General features: G+C 41.2%; 1 protein-coding gene across 3 annotated transcripts in view; it reads left to right on the top strand.

Moving 5' to 3' along the window:
• Window positions 1–13,892, top strand: part of RIC1 (RIC1 homolog, RAB6A GEF complex partner 1) — a 241,028-nt gene extending 227,136 nt beyond the window's left edge. For all 3 annotated transcript variants that reach the window (XM_033925682.1, XM_033925675.1, XM_033925668.1), the window contains exons 25-26: window positions 9,316–9,504; window positions 10,786–13,892. In XM_033925682.1, coding sequence (XP_033781573.1) covers window positions 9,316–9,504; window positions 10,786–11,068 — 472 coding nt within the window. In that variant the 3' untranslated portion in view covers window positions 11,069–13,892. The remainder of the gene's footprint in view (window positions 1–9,315; window positions 9,505–10,785) is intronic.
• The last annotated feature ends 3,146 nt before the right edge of the window (window positions 13,893–17,038 follow it).

Here is a 17,038-nt window from a genome sequence, read left to right on the forward strand (position 1 = left end):
GTATTTTTAAGAAGTGCCCAAGTGTATTGGATACAGGGAAATACAGCTATCAACCCACCATAAGAGTGCTCCTGGATCTCCTCCTTGTTCTTAAAGCTGAATGCCATTATTTCCACTGAGACCTTGAGAGCTGCATAACCAGATTGTCTTTAGTGGTTTTCTAACATCCAGCTGCTAGATACCCAATATAAATTCCTGCTGAGGGTCTTTACTGTCAACAACCAATACAAAAAAAGGAGTGAGGCGTAGAACAGAAGTTTCTAGTCAATGATTGTATTCTATTCCAATGATGAGACAAATGAGTTCCAATCAAACATACAAAAATACTTGATACTGCTGTGTTTGGCAGAAGAGACCTTATAAAGACAGAAAAATAACAGCAAACCATGGTTAATAAAATAAATAGACATTACATATTTTTTAAAAATTCTGTAGATATAAATACAAATAATACTCGAAAAATGGGGTCTCTCTTTATATTTGAGCCACTACCTGACCCTGGCGTGGATGTCCTCCTCCTCCCTGCTGAACTCTGGCACTGCTATCCTGAATACACACCTCTTTCCCACAGAGCAGCTAACCTCCATACACCCCCTGCAGCTGCTGTCCTTCATACCCCCCCACCTCCAGACACACACAGTATCATGCTTACCCATTGGTGTTGCTGCTGATCTGGTGTGGGGTCTTGAACATTTGCACAATTATTCCTCCGATAATTCTAAAAAAAATTTTTTCTTACTTAGGCCCCTTTATTCACTCGTTCATCTTAAGAAGTCTTAGTACAGGTTTTGTGCCAGCATCCTGGAAAACTGCAACAATTTCACCTATATTGAAGGATCGGACAATCAGTTCTGAGGAAGTTTCAAATTACCGCCCTATCGCCAATATCCCATTTTTGGCCAAATTAACCGAAAGAGTAGTTTTCGAACAACTGTCTGACTTTGCTGAATCCACCAACGTTCTACATCCAAATCAAACTGGCTTCAGAAAATACCATCTAATCTAATCTAAATCTTGGGTTTATATACCGCATCATCTCCACAGGTGGAGCTCGACACGGTTTACATGGTTAGGAAGCAACGGAACTCCAGTGGGTTTATAAAAGTAAGTAAGAGAGAGGTTAGGTGTGATAATAGTGGGGAGGGGACGGGTTACGTTTTGGAGAAGAGCCAAGTCTTCAGAAGCTTACGGAATGGTAGAAGGGGGCTCAAGTTGCGGAGAGGGGAAGGGAGACTATTCCAGAGCTGAGCGATTCTGAAGTGGAGGGAGGACCCGAGTTTACCGACGAGGGAGATACCCTTTGAGGAGGGGAAGGATAGTTTTAATTTTTGCGTGGATCTGGTGGAGAGTGGATTTGAGGAATTCCAGGATAGAGGAATAAGAGGTGGAAGGATGCCGTGGAGCATCTTGAAGGTTAAGCAGGCACATTTAAAATGTACCCTGGAGATGACAGGAAGCCAGTGCAGCTTGGACAGGAGTGGAGAGGCATGGTCAAATTTGCTTTTTGAGAAGATGAGTTTGGCCGCGGTGTTCTGGATTAATTGGAGTCTGTGGAGGCTTTTCTTTGTTAAGCTAAGGTAGATGGAATTGCAATAGTCCAATCTGGAGAGGATGATGGACTGTACGAGTACTGCAAAGTGTTTTTGGTGGAAGCAGGACCTCACTTTCCTCAGCATGTGAAGGCTGTGAAAGCATGTTTTTATCAGGGAGTTGAGGTGGTCGTTGAAGGATAGCGAGGAATCTATGGTGATGCCCAGAACTTTGCTAGAGAACTCTAGTTGCAGGGAGGTGCCTGTGGGCAGTGGGATGGAGGTGGGTAAATGATCAAGTTTGGGGCCAAGCCAAAGTAGTTTGGTTTTGGATTCATTTAGTTTCATTTGTACAGCAAGAGCCCAGGATTGAAGTTTGGTTATGCATGAAGAGATGTTTGCTGCGAGATTGGCGAGGTTTGCGTCGGTCTCGAGGAGGATCAGGATATCGTCAGCGTAAGTGTAGAGTGTTTCTAGGGGGGATAGGTGGAGGAGGTTCAGGGAGGACATATAAATGTTGAAGAGGATAGGGGATAGGGGGGAGCCTTGTGGAACTCCACATGTCGGTTTCCACGGGGAGGATGAGGTACCATTCTTGGTGACGGTGTAAGAGCGAGAACGTAAGAAATTCGAGAACCAGTCAAGGACCGTGGAGCTGATGCCTATCAACGTCGAAGGCTGCAGAGAGGTCGAATTGGAGTAGAACAGCAAACTTTTTGTGAGAGTGGAGTTGTTGGATCTTCGAGGTTAGGGAGGCCAGGAGGGTTTCAGTACTGAAGTTGGGTCTGAAGCCGTATTGATACGGTAGGAGGATAGAGAATCTTTCCAAGTAGGCTGAGAGTTGGGAGGAGACAATGGACTCAAGCAATTTGGTTAGGAGTGGGATGTTTGCTATAGGGCGATAGCTGGATGGGATGGAGGGGTCTAGGTCAGTCTTCTTCAGTAGGGGGGTTAATGCAATGTGTCCCATTTCAGGTGAGAAGAGGCCTGAGATTAGGGCGGAATTTATGAGTTTGGTGAGAGATGAGATGGCCTGTGCGGGTATTTTCTCGAATAGATAGGATGGAAATGGATCTAATGTGCATTTGCAGGATTTCAATTTCAGGCAGAGCTTGAGGACCTGCGATTCGGATACTTGCTCAAAGGCAGTCCAGGATCTATTGACTGGGACAGGGGTGATGAGATTTGGAGTGGGATTAGGGGTGGCGAGTACTAGGGAATTGTAGGAAACTGCGGGAGGGAAGGAGCTTCTTAAGGTAGTGACCTTTCCATTGAAGAAGTTTGCTAGTAGATCGGCTGATGGGGAGGAGGGGAGTATGGAAGGGTTGGTGTTGGGGATTAGGGAGCGCCAGATATTGAACAGCATGCTGTTCTGGTTGTTTGATCTCGAGATCTTGTCACCATAAAAGTTTTTCCTGGCGCTTTTGAGTGCGTTGTTGTAAAATTTAATGTTGACTCTCCAGATTTGTTTGTCTGTGGGTGATTTAGATTTTTTCCAGATGCGTTCCAGGGATCGACATTTTTGTTTTAATACCCTGTGGTGTGGGAGGTACCAGGGGGCCTTACGGGGGTAGGTGACGATTTTGGTGGAAAGCGGGGCAAGAGAGTGGTAGGTGGATTCTGAGAGAGTAATCCAGTTGTGCCAGTTGGCTACAGAATCTGAAGGCTTAGTCTTGGATGAGAGATTGTCGAGAAATTTGGACCAGAACTGATCACTTGAAATTTTCTTGCGGAAAGTAATGGACTTAGAGGTATGGGGTGAGGTTCCAAGGTGTGACATGAAGATGGGGAGGGAGAAGGTTCCTAGGAAGTGGTCGGACCAGGGGACGTGGTCCCAACGGATGTCATCGATCGAAGTTTTGTAGTCTGTGAGATCGAGGAAGCTGATGATGTCTAGTGTGTGGCCTCTATCGTGGGTTGGAGAGGGGGCGGGGGGAGAGAGGCCAAGGGAAGAGAGGAAGTTATTGAAATCAGATGCATCCTTGCTGGTGGTGTCATCGAGGTGGAGGTTGATGTCACCGATGATCAGAAGTCTTTGGAACTTAAGGAACGCGTTAGATATGGTCTCGTAAACAAGCTCGGAGGAATTGCTCCAGGGGATGGGCGGGCGGTATAATGATAAGATACCCAGTGGGTGAGGATGGAGCTCATCGTTGACTGAGGCTAACATGTATTCGAGTGAGCGATGGCTGCCTTTTTCGAGAAGCTGAACATCAAAGAAGGATTTGTAAAGGAGTGCCAGACCACCTCCTTTACGGTTTAATCTAGGAGAAAAAAGGCCATGGTAGCCCGGGGGGCAAAGTTCGTTTTGTGTAAAGAGATCGTCTTTGGTGATCCAGGATTCTATGATGCAGAAGAAACCAGGATCAGAATCCGCGAGGAGGTCTTTCACAATGTGGGTCTTATTGCATACGGATCTGGCGTTGCAGTAGAGTAACGGGACTGGGGTTAGAGAGTCTGGGGCAAGGTTGGGAAGGTTGGCGGGGGGCACAGGCTTTAAAGAGGCGAGGTTGGCTTTACGGGGTTTTTGTTTGTAAGAATGACTTCTGGTGCGTGTCAGCGTGGGAATTTTGAGGTCGGGGCGGGTAATGGTGACATTTGGGGACTCTGGTAGATTAGGGGAGGGGGGTATCAGACAGAGGGTGATCTTAAGAGAGGAGCAGAGAAGGAGGAAGAGGAGCCAGAAGGGAGGATTCATGGTGGAACTTGGGGAGCCTTTTAAGCTGAGTGGCAGGGTTAGTCAGAGAATTTGCCAGGAGGAGGGGAAGGGGAAAAGAGGGTTGAAAGAAACAGGCTGTGCAGTTAAAGATAAGCCAAGGAGTGTATCCTGGGGTCGGGTTTTTTTTTTTTTTTTTTTTGGGGATTTGCCGACCAGGGAGGGGACAAGTTAAAAGTATGCGTTGTCAGTTAGAAGGTTGGGCAGGGGCAGCCGGGCTGAGATTTGAGAAGCAGCACCCGAAGGCAGAGGGCTGTTCCCGAAGAAGTCAGTTGAATTTGGCAGGGGATTCGGGCGGAGCAGGGCTCCCACGCGACTCGAAGTTCCTTCCTGCGGCTGGAGAAACAGTTTTTTGTTTTTTTTTTTTCCGTTGGTGCAGCTCCCGGTTTCAGCTCCCACGTTCCTCTTCTAGTGCAGAGGGGGCCGGAGAAAGAAGCAGGATTCTTCGGTGATGTCTTTTCAGAAGTCGGCTCTCCTGTGCTGGGAGGGGGGCGGAGCAGGGCTCCCACGCTCCTCTCCTTGTGCAGAGGGGGCCGGAGAAAGAAGCAGGATTCTTCGTTGGGGTCTTTTCAAAAGTCGGCTCTCCTGTGCTGGGAGGGGGGCGGAGCAGGGCTCCCACGCTCCTCTCCTTGTGCAGAGGGGGCCGGAGAAAGAAGCAGGATTCTTCGTTGGGGTCTTTTCAAAAGTCGGCTCTCCTGTGCTGGGAGGGGGGCGGAGCAGGGCTCCCACGCTCCTCTCCTTGTGCAGAGGGGGCCGGAGAAAGAAGCAGGATTCTTCGTTGGGGTCTTTTCAAAAGTCGGCTCTCCTGTGCTGGGAGGGGGGCGGAGCAGGGCTCCCACGCTCCTCTCCTTGTGCAGAGGGGGCCGGAGAAAGAAGCAGGATTCTTCGTTGGGGTCTTTTCAAAAGTCGGCTCTCCTGTGCTGGGAGGGGGGCGGAGCAGGGCTCCCACGCTCCTCTCCTTGTGCAGAGGGGGCCGGAGAAAGAAGCAGGATTCTTCGTTGGGGTCTTTTCAAAAGTCGGCTCTCCTGTGCTGGGAGGGGGGCGGAGCAGGGCTCCCACGCTCCTCTCCTTGTGCAGAGGGGGCTTACAACTAATATAAACTATCACCTAGATCACCACAATTCTGTTATACTTTTTTCTTTGGACTTATCGGCTGCATTTGATACGATAGACCATGCTGTACTTTTAGATAGATTAAAATCCATTGGTGTTTGCGATCAGGTCTTACAATGGTTCGTTTCTTTTTTAGCAAACAGACAATATTCAGTTCATCTCAACAACACAAGTTCTAAACCTTACTCCCTCAGTTATGGAATCCCTCAAGGATCTATATTATCACCTTTATTGTTTAACATTTTTCTTTCACCATTACTTAGTTTATGCCAATCTATTGGCTTTTCTTCATACACTTATGCAGATGACATTCAGCTGTTCCATCCTTTAAATCCTGAACATACAGAAGAAATCACTCAGATCAATAAAAAACTCGACACTATCAAAAAATGGCTTGCCGAAAATAGACTATCACTAAATATCCTTAAAACAAAAGCAATACTTTTTTTATGGAAACAAGGAGTACAGCTATCTGCTCCTTTTATCATCAACAATATGCATATAGATTTAGTTTCCTCATTAAAAATTCTTGGGGTTGTGATTGATGAAAATTTCTCCTATCAAGATCATATCAGCAACGTTGTCAAATCTTGCCTCTACAAATTGCGAATGATCCGTTCAATTTCAAAATTTCTTGAACCTAAATCTTTAAATATTCTTTTACATTCACTGATAATAACAAAGCTTGATTATTGCAATGCATTATTACTTAATATTACGCAAAAAGAAAAAAAACGGTTACAAATAATTCAAAACATTGCAGTCAAACTTTTATATAATGGTAAAAAGTATGACCATGTAACCCCGTATATGATTGAGTCTCATTGGCTCCCTATTACGCACCGCATAACATACAAAATCTTATTGCTAGTATTTAAAACTCTAACCACAAATGAACCTTCATTTATAAATCGGATGCTTATCCCACATAATTTATCACGTTCTCTTCGTTCTTTAGCACAAGGGTTATTGGCAGTCCCTTCCTTAAAAGTGGTAGGTACCAGACGTCATGACATGTTTTCAATTGTGGCCCCCCAGACTTGGAACTCTTTGCCACAATACATAAAAAACGAAAAGGATCTCAGTCTTTTTAAAAATAAATTAAAAACTTTCCTTTTTAAAGATGCTTTTAATCTTTAATAGAAATACCCTTTTACTGCAGTCAAGTTATCCCTCCTTATGTTTTTTCCTTGACTGTTCCCTTTTTTTCTCGAAACATATTATGTAACTTTTCCCCTTTTTATCATTATGTGTCTTAGTGTTGTCTGTGTATAAGTCGTTTTTTTATTTAGTACTTGATATTATTAATATGTCTTTTAAAAGGATTAAGTTTGTCTTAAAATGTTTAAGTATTTGTCTGCTTATGAGTTTTGTTTTTAGCTTGTATATGATATTAGTAATTTGTTTTATAATGCTTATGTATCTTATTGTAAATCGCTTAGTAAATTATAGATAAGCGATTCATCAAATGAATAAATAAAATAAACATAAATATGCTCAAGGCCTGCTGGCTACCGCCTCCTCCGAGATTCTCAGAGAAGGTGGGAGCTGGCAGGCGTTGAGGATGTGCAAATGCTGATATACTCTAGTACAGACACTGATAAAAAGCCATGCAACTGAGTTAAAAAAAAAAATAAATAAAAGCCCAAAGCAAAAAATCTTTCAAAGAAATTGAATCGCCAACACCAATGCAATTTAGATGACTGTTAGGTACGAATTCTAGACATGGCAGTGGTAGGTACCCTACCGCTACCTAACTTAATTGGTTTTAATCAGCATGGTAATTGACCATGCCGTTAAAAACCCAATTAAAAACTGTTAAAAAGTATGTGCTGGAATTGCATCTAACCATGGAGTCTAATGGTGCCTAAGGGGCGGAGATGACCTTAGGTGCCGTCATTAGCTGTAAATCTCCATCAAACTTAGGCACTAGTAATACAGGCCTTTAAAATCCTGGCTTATATTACCGGTGTCAGTTTTGGGTTTTTTTTTAAATTCTTTATTCATTTAAAAACTTTCAATAAGTGCAATATCAGATAAAAACATTTTACACTTTAAGATCACTTAATATTCTATCAGAAACTAATTCAAATCAAATATCCCACCCCCCCAAAAACCCAACATTTATCTTCAATTATAAGAAAACAAAAATTATCCCTACCCCACCCCCCATCTTGGACGTGTACGTTCAAAGGGAAAAAGTAATATTCATTCTTTACGGTGTCAGTTTTTCTATAGCGATTCTGTTAACAGCACCTATGTGTGATTTAGAGAATGACACAGGGAAAAAATCTGTCCCCGTCACTGCACCGTCCCCGACCCACCATCCTCTGCACCGCCCCGTCACCGCCGTTCCCTTCACCGCCCCGTCACCATCACCACCATCCCTTTCACCGCCCCGTCACCGCCACTGCCATCCCATTGAGGCAGCGATTGGCTGGCCCAGAACGTCCTCTCCGACGTCAGAATTGATGTCGGAAAGACTTCCTTACAGCTTTAATAGCTGCGGTAAGAGCAGGGGAAAAGGAAGGAGGCTTTTTTTTTTTTTTTTCGCACGGACCGCCAGAAATTCAACCGGAGGGAGGGAGATGATGTGGACCGCGCGATCCTTGATTGCCTCACTGCGGGGACAAGTCCATTCACCGCTCCACGGGGTGGTGAATGGCCTTGTCCCCGTCCCGCAGAGGCCACTATTTTTTCTTCCCCGTTTCGGCGGGTTACCCGCGGCTAAATGTGGCTAGCCGCAGATAACCCGCCACCGTGTCATTCTCTAGTGTGATTGATATGCAAACAGTACTGGTGTATTTGCCATTTACAGAATCTGGCCCTTAAGAGTGTAAGCTAAATGAATTGTTATGCAATTAAAAAACAAACAAACAGACTCGCCAAAATAAACTGCAGTGTGACTTTAAGTGTGAATTTCTATTAAAAGAATCGAGAAAAATATGCGTAAAAAAGGTTGAACTTAACTAAATTGGTGCTTGGTAGCGCATGTCATAAGAAGAAACAGTGTCTTATCAAAAGATCTCATCTGAATGCGAATGTGTGGTAAGAATAAATGCACTGGGCTCGGTGCCAAAAGTAAGTTTTTTGTGAAGACCCAACAAAATGCAATTTTAGTTTATAATATTAGAATGTAGAATGGTTGCTGAAAGTGATTACCAAGGAAATGTAGAATACGAGTGACTCAGAAGAATAAATGAAGTGGCCCTTTCAAAAGTGAGAACCTGCCCCAAATGTGGAAGAGAGAGAGTGGATTTAGGTCCAATGTTGGCTTTTCCCCTAGATGTAGGCCTTTTGGGGAAAACTGGAATCAGGGATAAACAGGATTCTACATTGTTTCTTGACATGGCAGCCTCCTTTCATTTTGTAAGGAAGAAATTCCCAAGAGAGCAATCATGATGTATTGGTGGTCCTCTTTGTCCTTCTCTTGTGCACAGTAGGATGCATTGCTCTTTAATATGTTGTATTTGGAGAAGCAGAATGTGGGGCATGGAAACTATCCCAAGACACTTACAAATTTGAGAACCTTACTGAAACACTAGCTCACCTTGTTCTGAACTGGTGAATATTTACATTTGTTTCTTGACATGATATAACATGATGCAAAATCATTTGCCTTGGGTTTGATTGCTGCCAAGCGGGGGGAATTAGGATGTTAACTGTTATGGGGTAGCATGGGTGGAGTTATAAGGGTTTTGCCATATTGTAAATGTTCAAGGTTACTGTGGTAATTTAGGAGAAATGTGTTGTGTTATTGGGTGGTACATGTGAGGTGCGCACTCTTTCAATTTTGTTGAAACTTAGAATGTTGACGGTGGTGGTGTTGGTTCATTGTATATTTTGACCCCTAAATAAACTTTTATATAAGCTCTCATTTTTTGTAACATTTTGACTGTATCCAGTAAAGACAAAAATATAATGAAACTTAATTTGTCTGCTTCATTTCTTATGCAGCTATTTATTGCACATCTTTACTGAAGCAGGATGCCTCGAATGGTGCATCATTATAGGTCTTATTCTTCGAGAAGCAGCAGTGATCAACCAGGTTTTTAACCTGATGCAGTTTCCTGAAGTTGCTGGAGAGATGCTTCCAAACATAAAAAATGGACTACAGGCTATAGATCATTGGGCCTCTATGGATTGGTGAGTGACACATTTCATGGTTATGGTTTTGTATGTTATAGACATTAGCTGGATGTAATACTGAACAACTCCCTGTAAGAATTAAGTACATTCAACTCCAGAGGGGTATTTTGCCCATCATGGGAAGAACAAGGAAAGATGTTAGAACAGAGGATAAACTTGCCATTTACAAAGGTAAGGTACTGTTTAAATCTAATCTAATCTTAAGCTTAACTTTATATATGAGTCATCATTCTAAGAAAGCTCGACTCGGTTTACAGCAGTTAAATAAAAACAGAGAGGAGTTACAATTGATAGATAGAAACTATAAAAGATAATGAGAAAATTTCAAAAGAGTTCATTTTCAAAGTGTTTAGTAAATAGAGTGGTTTTTAAAGATTTACGGAAAAATTGAAGCGAACCAGAACTCCTTAAAATAAAAGGGAGATCATTCCCAAGTTGAGAGAATTTAAAGACCAAAGATTGACTAAAGATCTTGACTCCTTTAATCCCTTTTCTAGAAGGAAGGGAGAGTTTAAATTGTTGGATGCCTCTTGCAAAGGAGAATCTGTAAACATTCCAAAATAGAGGAATAAGAGGAGTGAAGATACCATATAGGATTTTGAAAGAAACACAAGCACATTTAAATTGAATTCTAAAATAAACCGGGAGCCAATGAAGACTCTGAAGCAACGGTGTCACATGGTCAAATTTACGTTTCCCAACAGTATTCTGAATTAGTTGCAATCTATGAAGACAGATTTTTGTAATGCCTAGGTAGATAGCGTTGCAATAATCAAGGCAAGATAATATAATTGACTGGACTAAGATGGAAAAATGACAGTGATGAAAAAGATGTCTAACCTTCCTCAGCACTCGTAAATTAAAGAAGCATTTCTTGACCAAGGAGTTTATTTGATCCTTAAAGGAGAGAGAGGAATCAAAAAGGGCTCCCAATATCTTAGCAGAGAATTCAATTTGTAAGGAGGACCCAGAAACCAGAACTACTGAAAGAGGAAGACTGTCCAATCTTGGACCTAGATTTTAAAAAACATTTCTTCTTTTATCTTAGATTTTTTTTTTGAGGGGGGGAGGGGGAATGCAATGCATATACCGCAGATGGAAAGAGGATGTGTGTTTTAGTGACCTCATTGAGGCACAATGTCAAGCATTGCTTAAGTATCTGACCTATTCCCTGAAGTTTTTCTCTAACCATAGTTTCTTCCATTCACACAGTGTCTTGCCAGACTACAGTATTGTACTAAACATTAATGTAAGTGCTCTTCTTTTTATATCTTCCAGTCCTGGATATAAACCATTTTTAAACATAATTAAACCTCAGCTGCAGAAACTATGTGAGGTGACTGAAGACCAAGTCCAACCTGAAGCCTTCCAACCGACAAACATGTCTAAGACTATGGAACCAGCTAGCTCACGAGCAGAAGAAAGTCGCAGTTCTGCCAGCCATGGCACAAGCCCACAGAGTGAGACTGGCAACATCACCAGTCGGCATGAGGAGAGCATTTCAAGGACAGAAGAAGAAGACACTTTCCAGGAAAGCAGTTACGACTGTACAGTGTCATAACAAGGCTTTATTGTGTGTGAAGACAGTATTAATGACATCACAGCACACAACTGCTTACACTGTGAAATTGGAGAGGGAGAGCTCCAGTCATTTTTCAGGAAACCATTAAAAACTGTTCATTTTAATGTTCTGAACTTTTTTCACATTCATTGAATTAGAAAATCTTTTGAAAGTGTCTTTTGAACTCGAGAGAGATCTTTTTCACTTGATATGTAATTATATGAACTGACCCAAACTTTCAATAATTCTGCTCATGCTGTTTCATTTTTTTGGGTTTTTTTTAATATAAAGGTGCAGTGTAAAGTAATGATGAGAGTATTGTGTAGATAATGTATATAAAGAGTTTATTTTATAGTGGAGGACCATTTCTGTAATTTTCAGCAAGACCTGGCTGATAAGTCCCAAATGAAGATGCTTTTCCTGATCATCTTACTTCCTGTACTGCAATGCAGAGATAATGAGTCTGTGGAATACATTGATCATTGGTGTGTTAAGTGTTGCCACCTTGTTTTCAAGAAAGTTAAATTGATATGATGCAATGAGGTTCACCTCCATGGACAACATTTGCTTGTATTTACTCTTCTTATTTAAATGTCTTAACATAACCTGAAAACATGGCAGCTTTAACCATTTCTAAGGAGAATATCTGCTTTACATCAAACTTCCCATGCTGTGTAAAGTGGACAGCTGAATGCCACTGTGCATCCACTAACCAATATTTTATAACAGGATAATGATATAAGATCTGCAGAAGCCTCTGCATTCTCTCTTGCTCAAGACCAGCCACACAAAGGGAATTACAAAATTAATATGGAAATGTGGGTGGTTGTTTTTTTAAAGACACACTAACCTGTTACCTAGTAATAGGGATGGGCATACCTTCTTTTTTTCTTTCATGCAGCCCCCATTTGTGGCTCTCGCCTGCACTGCACGTGGGGTGGGAAGGAGGCAGCAACAAAGGGATTGGTCAGGAAGCAGAGAGGGTTCCCTCAGGAAAGAAAGGAACACAGCTTCATCGCAAACATAATCATAGTTTATAAATTCTTGAAATGCTTGTTATACTCCACAGAATTGTAGCAGTTTTTAAAAAATATTAAACACACCGGCTACATAATAAAATACCGACTCAAATATCGGTCCCTGTTCCCAGTATTCTTTCCATTTAGACCCCCTGAATTAGCCCTTTCCTACTCTTCCAGCTCAATCACCTCCAATAGGTTTCTGATGAAGAGCTGAAGTTATCTTTTCTTCTGCCAAACAGCAGCAGTTACTGTAGTTCCTCCTCTTGTAACTGCACAACAGGTTTTGAACCCTCCCCCAATGCCCCTGTAGGGTTACAGGTTAGCTTCCTTTCTCTTTCTACTGCAAGGCAACAGGTAGTTGCTGACTCTTCCGCCTTGTAAAACAAAGGCTCTGTGGCTGTCCCTCTTCACATCAAAGGCCTATAGTACTGGGCTTTTGATATGGTCAGTGTGAGCGGAGATAGCTGTAGTGTTTCAACAGACTATACTAGTAACCTTATTTAATTAAAGGATTCTATAGCATAAACAGTTTAGGCCTGTGGGCTGTAATTTGCCTATACCTGCCGAATAATATAGTGCATGGTACTCTGTGGTATAATTTAGTATATTTAATATCCAGCTGTATTTATCTATTGCTTTAAAATAAACAGCACCTTACAGCAGACTGGAATAACAAAACTTGTGTTCAACACATTCATTAAGGTAACAGAAGAAACAGTTATGAAAGGTTCTGGTCTGATACAAATAAAACTCTAATAATACAGCCTTGTAAATATAATGTACATGAATATTGCTGTTCTTGCATTTGAGCTTGTACCATAATTCTGTTGGCAGATATGTGTAATCTGCGTATTTGCAAATGGTAGAGAGGTGTAAATCGCTGTCAGCCAGCAGCATGGCTCAGCGATAGCATTGCTCTAAAGAAACTGCCACAAAAGCAGCAATCCAAAAATCTGGCAACAAGTTAATTTTAAACATGCAATTCTGGATTCTTATTTATTGCATTTGTAAATGTTCTTTTTTGTTTGCCTTTCAGACTGAGACGGTGTTTATGTAAATATAATCTGTAATCATGTATTATTACTATTTACAATTTGGCAATGTAAGCAATGCATACTTCAAAACAAGTCACTTTCAAACATTTTGTAATATGTGTACTTATAACTGAGACGGTGTTTTAATTTTCTTACCAGTTAGTGGAAAACTGGCTGCAAAAAAAAGTACAGTATGGTTGCTTTGAGGTACTTTGCCCCATTTTAATACTCTGTACCTATAACAGTATTACAATTTTAAAAATTAGCCTTGTTTCTACTGTGCAATTTGAACAAAAAGAATGCAACCTAATGCTTATTTTATACAAAACTATTTTTATAACAGAAATGTATTTGACTATTACATGGACCAAATTTAGCATTTATGGCATTTAGACCACATCTTCCTTTGCCAGTCAGAGTGGATGTTAGGAGTGAGTACAAAATGGTTCTAAACTAGAACTTGATGTGGACAGGGGAGAAATATGAGCTGTTGGTACTAGGTAGTCAGCGTTTATGGCACAGGAAGATGACGGACTGTTTTCCTTTGTTTACTTGTACATTTCTGTTAAGAATCATATGTCAGGATTTTTTTAGATTTTTAGTTCAGGGTTGAACCCTTCAGAAGTATTTCTGTAGAATGAATTGGAAGTAACTCAGCAACAGTAGATAATCTGTTTTAATTTCATGGTAAATATCAGGACTGTTTTATATATTTGCCATGACAAGTGCAATAATATGCTAGTAATAAAATGAACCATTTTGATGTGACTAATGGCTGGTTTTTATATCTTTCTACTCAAACAAGTGAGAGCAGAATATGGGAAAAACCTAGGGCAGGGGTCAACAACCTTTTTAAAGAAAAGAGCCATTTTATCCTAAATGTTTGACCCAAGCTTTACAAAGAACTGCAATGGGTAGAGAAGGGGGTTTGAGATACAATTCTTTAATGCAATATGGGTATATATGCAAATATTTAACATAAAAACAAAACTTCAAGTACTTACAGAAAATAAAGGCAAACAATTTAATGAGATTTGACACTATTTCCATAGAGTTGTTTCATGTTTGGTAAGTAGTTGGAAGTCTTTCTCCCCAAAAATTTTGGTCCAGCATCCATGCCCCCTTCTCCTCCCCCATGCAGTCCTTGGGCATCATATAGCCTTGGGCTATAAATATAATAGTGTGATTCTTAAAGCATTCACGATGATAATTGGATTGTAAGGTGCTCCATAAAATCTCAAAAAATGGCCAGTTACTTTTATTAATGCTATTGCCTTTCATAATGCAGAAGACTGCAATTTACAGTTTGCTAATACTTGCATATGTACAGTCATGTGAAAAAATTAGGACACCCCATTAAATATTCAGTTCTTTTTTAAGGAATGTTCACATATCGATATCAAATTTTTATTTCTGGAAAAGAAAGTGATGTAAATTGCAGGTAAACCACAAAAATGTTCCTTGATTTACTCATGAAGCAAAAGATATCCACAAAAATATGTATTCTACCTGAGGAATAAATTAGGACACCCTAATAGCTAGTATTACCCCCCTCCCCCCTTGGCTGAAATAACTGCAGTGAGTTGCTTCTTGTTGCCATCAACTAGTCTCTGACATCAGTCTCAGGAAAGTTTGGCCCACTCCTCAATGCAGAATTCTTTCAGCTGTGAAATGTTTGAGGGGTTTCTTGAATGTACAGCCTGTTTTAAATCACCCCATAGCATCTCAATGGGATTAAGATCAGGGCTTTGACTTGGCCACTCCAGGACTCTCCATTTCTTAGTTTTCAGCCAGTCCTTGATGGATTTACTGGTATGTTTTGGGTCATTTCATGTTGCAGGGTCCAGTTCCACTTCAGCTTTAATTTTCTTACAAATGGTCTCACATGTTCCTCAAGCACCCTCTGATAGACAGTAGAATTCATGGTGGATTCTATGATTGTCAGCAGGCCAGGTCCTGCTGCAGTAAAGCATCTCCAAATAATGACACTTCCACCTCCATGCTTCACAGTTGGTATGAGGTTCTTTTCCTGGAATGCTATATTTGGTGTATGCCATATATGTCCTCTTTTCTGGTGTCCAAATAATTCAATTTTAGACTCATCTGTCCATAGGACACTATTCCAGAAGTCCTGGCGTTTGTCTATGTTCTCTCTGGCAAACTTCAGTCTAGCCTTGATGTTTCTCTTAAAGAGCAAAGATTTCCTCTTTGCACACCTTCTATGCCAGTGTTCTTCAACCTTTTTACACCTATGGACCGGCGGAAATAAAAATTACTACTAAGACTGAAATTTAAAAAAACATCTCCGTCCCTTCCCCGCAAACCATCTGATCCCATCCGCACAAGCCTCAAATAGTTATGATTTTATATTGAATGTATTTTATTAAAGCATAAAAATTGTCATTTTATAAATACAAATAGTACAGAGCAAGAATCAACAAAACCTCTGTCTCCCCTCCCCTTCAGATATATCCCCTCTACTATCAAGAAAAGTGAATAAGCCAAATTATTACAGAATGCTACACAGAAATATACAGAATACCGCAGTCACACATTACAGGAATAGTGTTAGGTGAGTGCAACTTGGGCAATTGCTCCCTGGTCAGAGAGAGCCATAAGCCAGTTGGAAGCTAAAGAGGCACTGCCTGGGCTTTGCAGTCCCCAGTTATGTCTAACACCAGCTCTAGCAGGCTACATATTTTACATTTGATATATTCTAATCACAAAATTGAAATAAAATAATTTTTTTTCTACTTTTTTGTTTTCTCTGGTTTCTGCTTTCATCTTCTTTTCACTCTCTTCCTTCCAGCGTCTGCCCTCTCTGTTTTTTCAGTCCAACATCTGCCCCTTCCATCCACTGTCTGCCCTCTCCCCCTTCCATATGGTACCTGCCTTCTTTCTATGCCCTTCTCCCCTTTCCATCCAGCCTGCGCCTTTTTTTTATTTTTTTTTTTTTAGTTCAATTTTATTGTGTAATAAAAACAGAAATAATGAACATCATGCAACATGATTCATTCCAGCTTCACTGCTCTCTTCATTTTTCTCTCCTACACTAGATCTAGCATCTTTGTCCCTCTCTCCTTATTTCTCTGCTAACCTACTTCCCAGCATCAATCTCTCTCTCTACTTTCTCATTCCTCTGTCTCTTCATCTAATCTCTCCATTCAGACAAAACAAAATTCTTCCTAGCAACCCCCAAAGACAAAATCAAAGACACCACAATCCAAGTAAAAGGATCCACATTCCCCCTCGAACAAACCTTAAAAGTACTGGGTGTAACACTGGACAAACATCTAACCCTCGAGAAACACACTGATATCACAGTCAGGAAAAGTATCTCGATACTTTGGAAACTCCGCACTATAAAAAAATACTTCAACGACTCTTCATTCCGCCTCTTAGTACAATCCTCCATCCTCAGCATACTGGACTACTGCAACATCATCTACTTGAGCTCCACAAAGAAAACCATCAGGAGATTAAGGATGATCCAGAACACCGCTGTCCGCCTCATATTTAACCTGAAAAAATGGGACCATATCACCCCTTTCTACCACAAACTCCACTGGCTCCCACTAGAATCCAGAATCACATTCAAATTCGCCTGTTTTTGCTACAAAACAATATTTGGTTTATCCCCAAGTTACATCACCCCTCACTTCACCCTTAACCACAACTATAAGAACTCCCGAAAAATTCAACTCTTCTCCTTCCCCTCCCTAAAACTATGCCACTCAAAAAATTTCTCGACAAAACCTACGCCTTCCAAGCCGCCAAACCAAACCCTTGGCTAGCCCAAATGGTCCTCAAGACCTACAACTACCTCGACTTTAGAAAATCACTCAAAACTCACCTATTCCGAGACCAAAACCCTTAATGCCCCTTTTCAATCCTCCAACGCTCTGATCTACTCC

This window comes from Geotrypetes seraphini, chromosome 1 (assembly GCF_902459505.1).
Source record: "Geotrypetes seraphini chromosome 1, aGeoSer1.1, whole genome shotgun sequence".
Taxonomy (NCBI): Eukaryota; Metazoa; Chordata; class Amphibia; order Gymnophiona; family Dermophiidae; genus Geotrypetes; species Geotrypetes seraphini.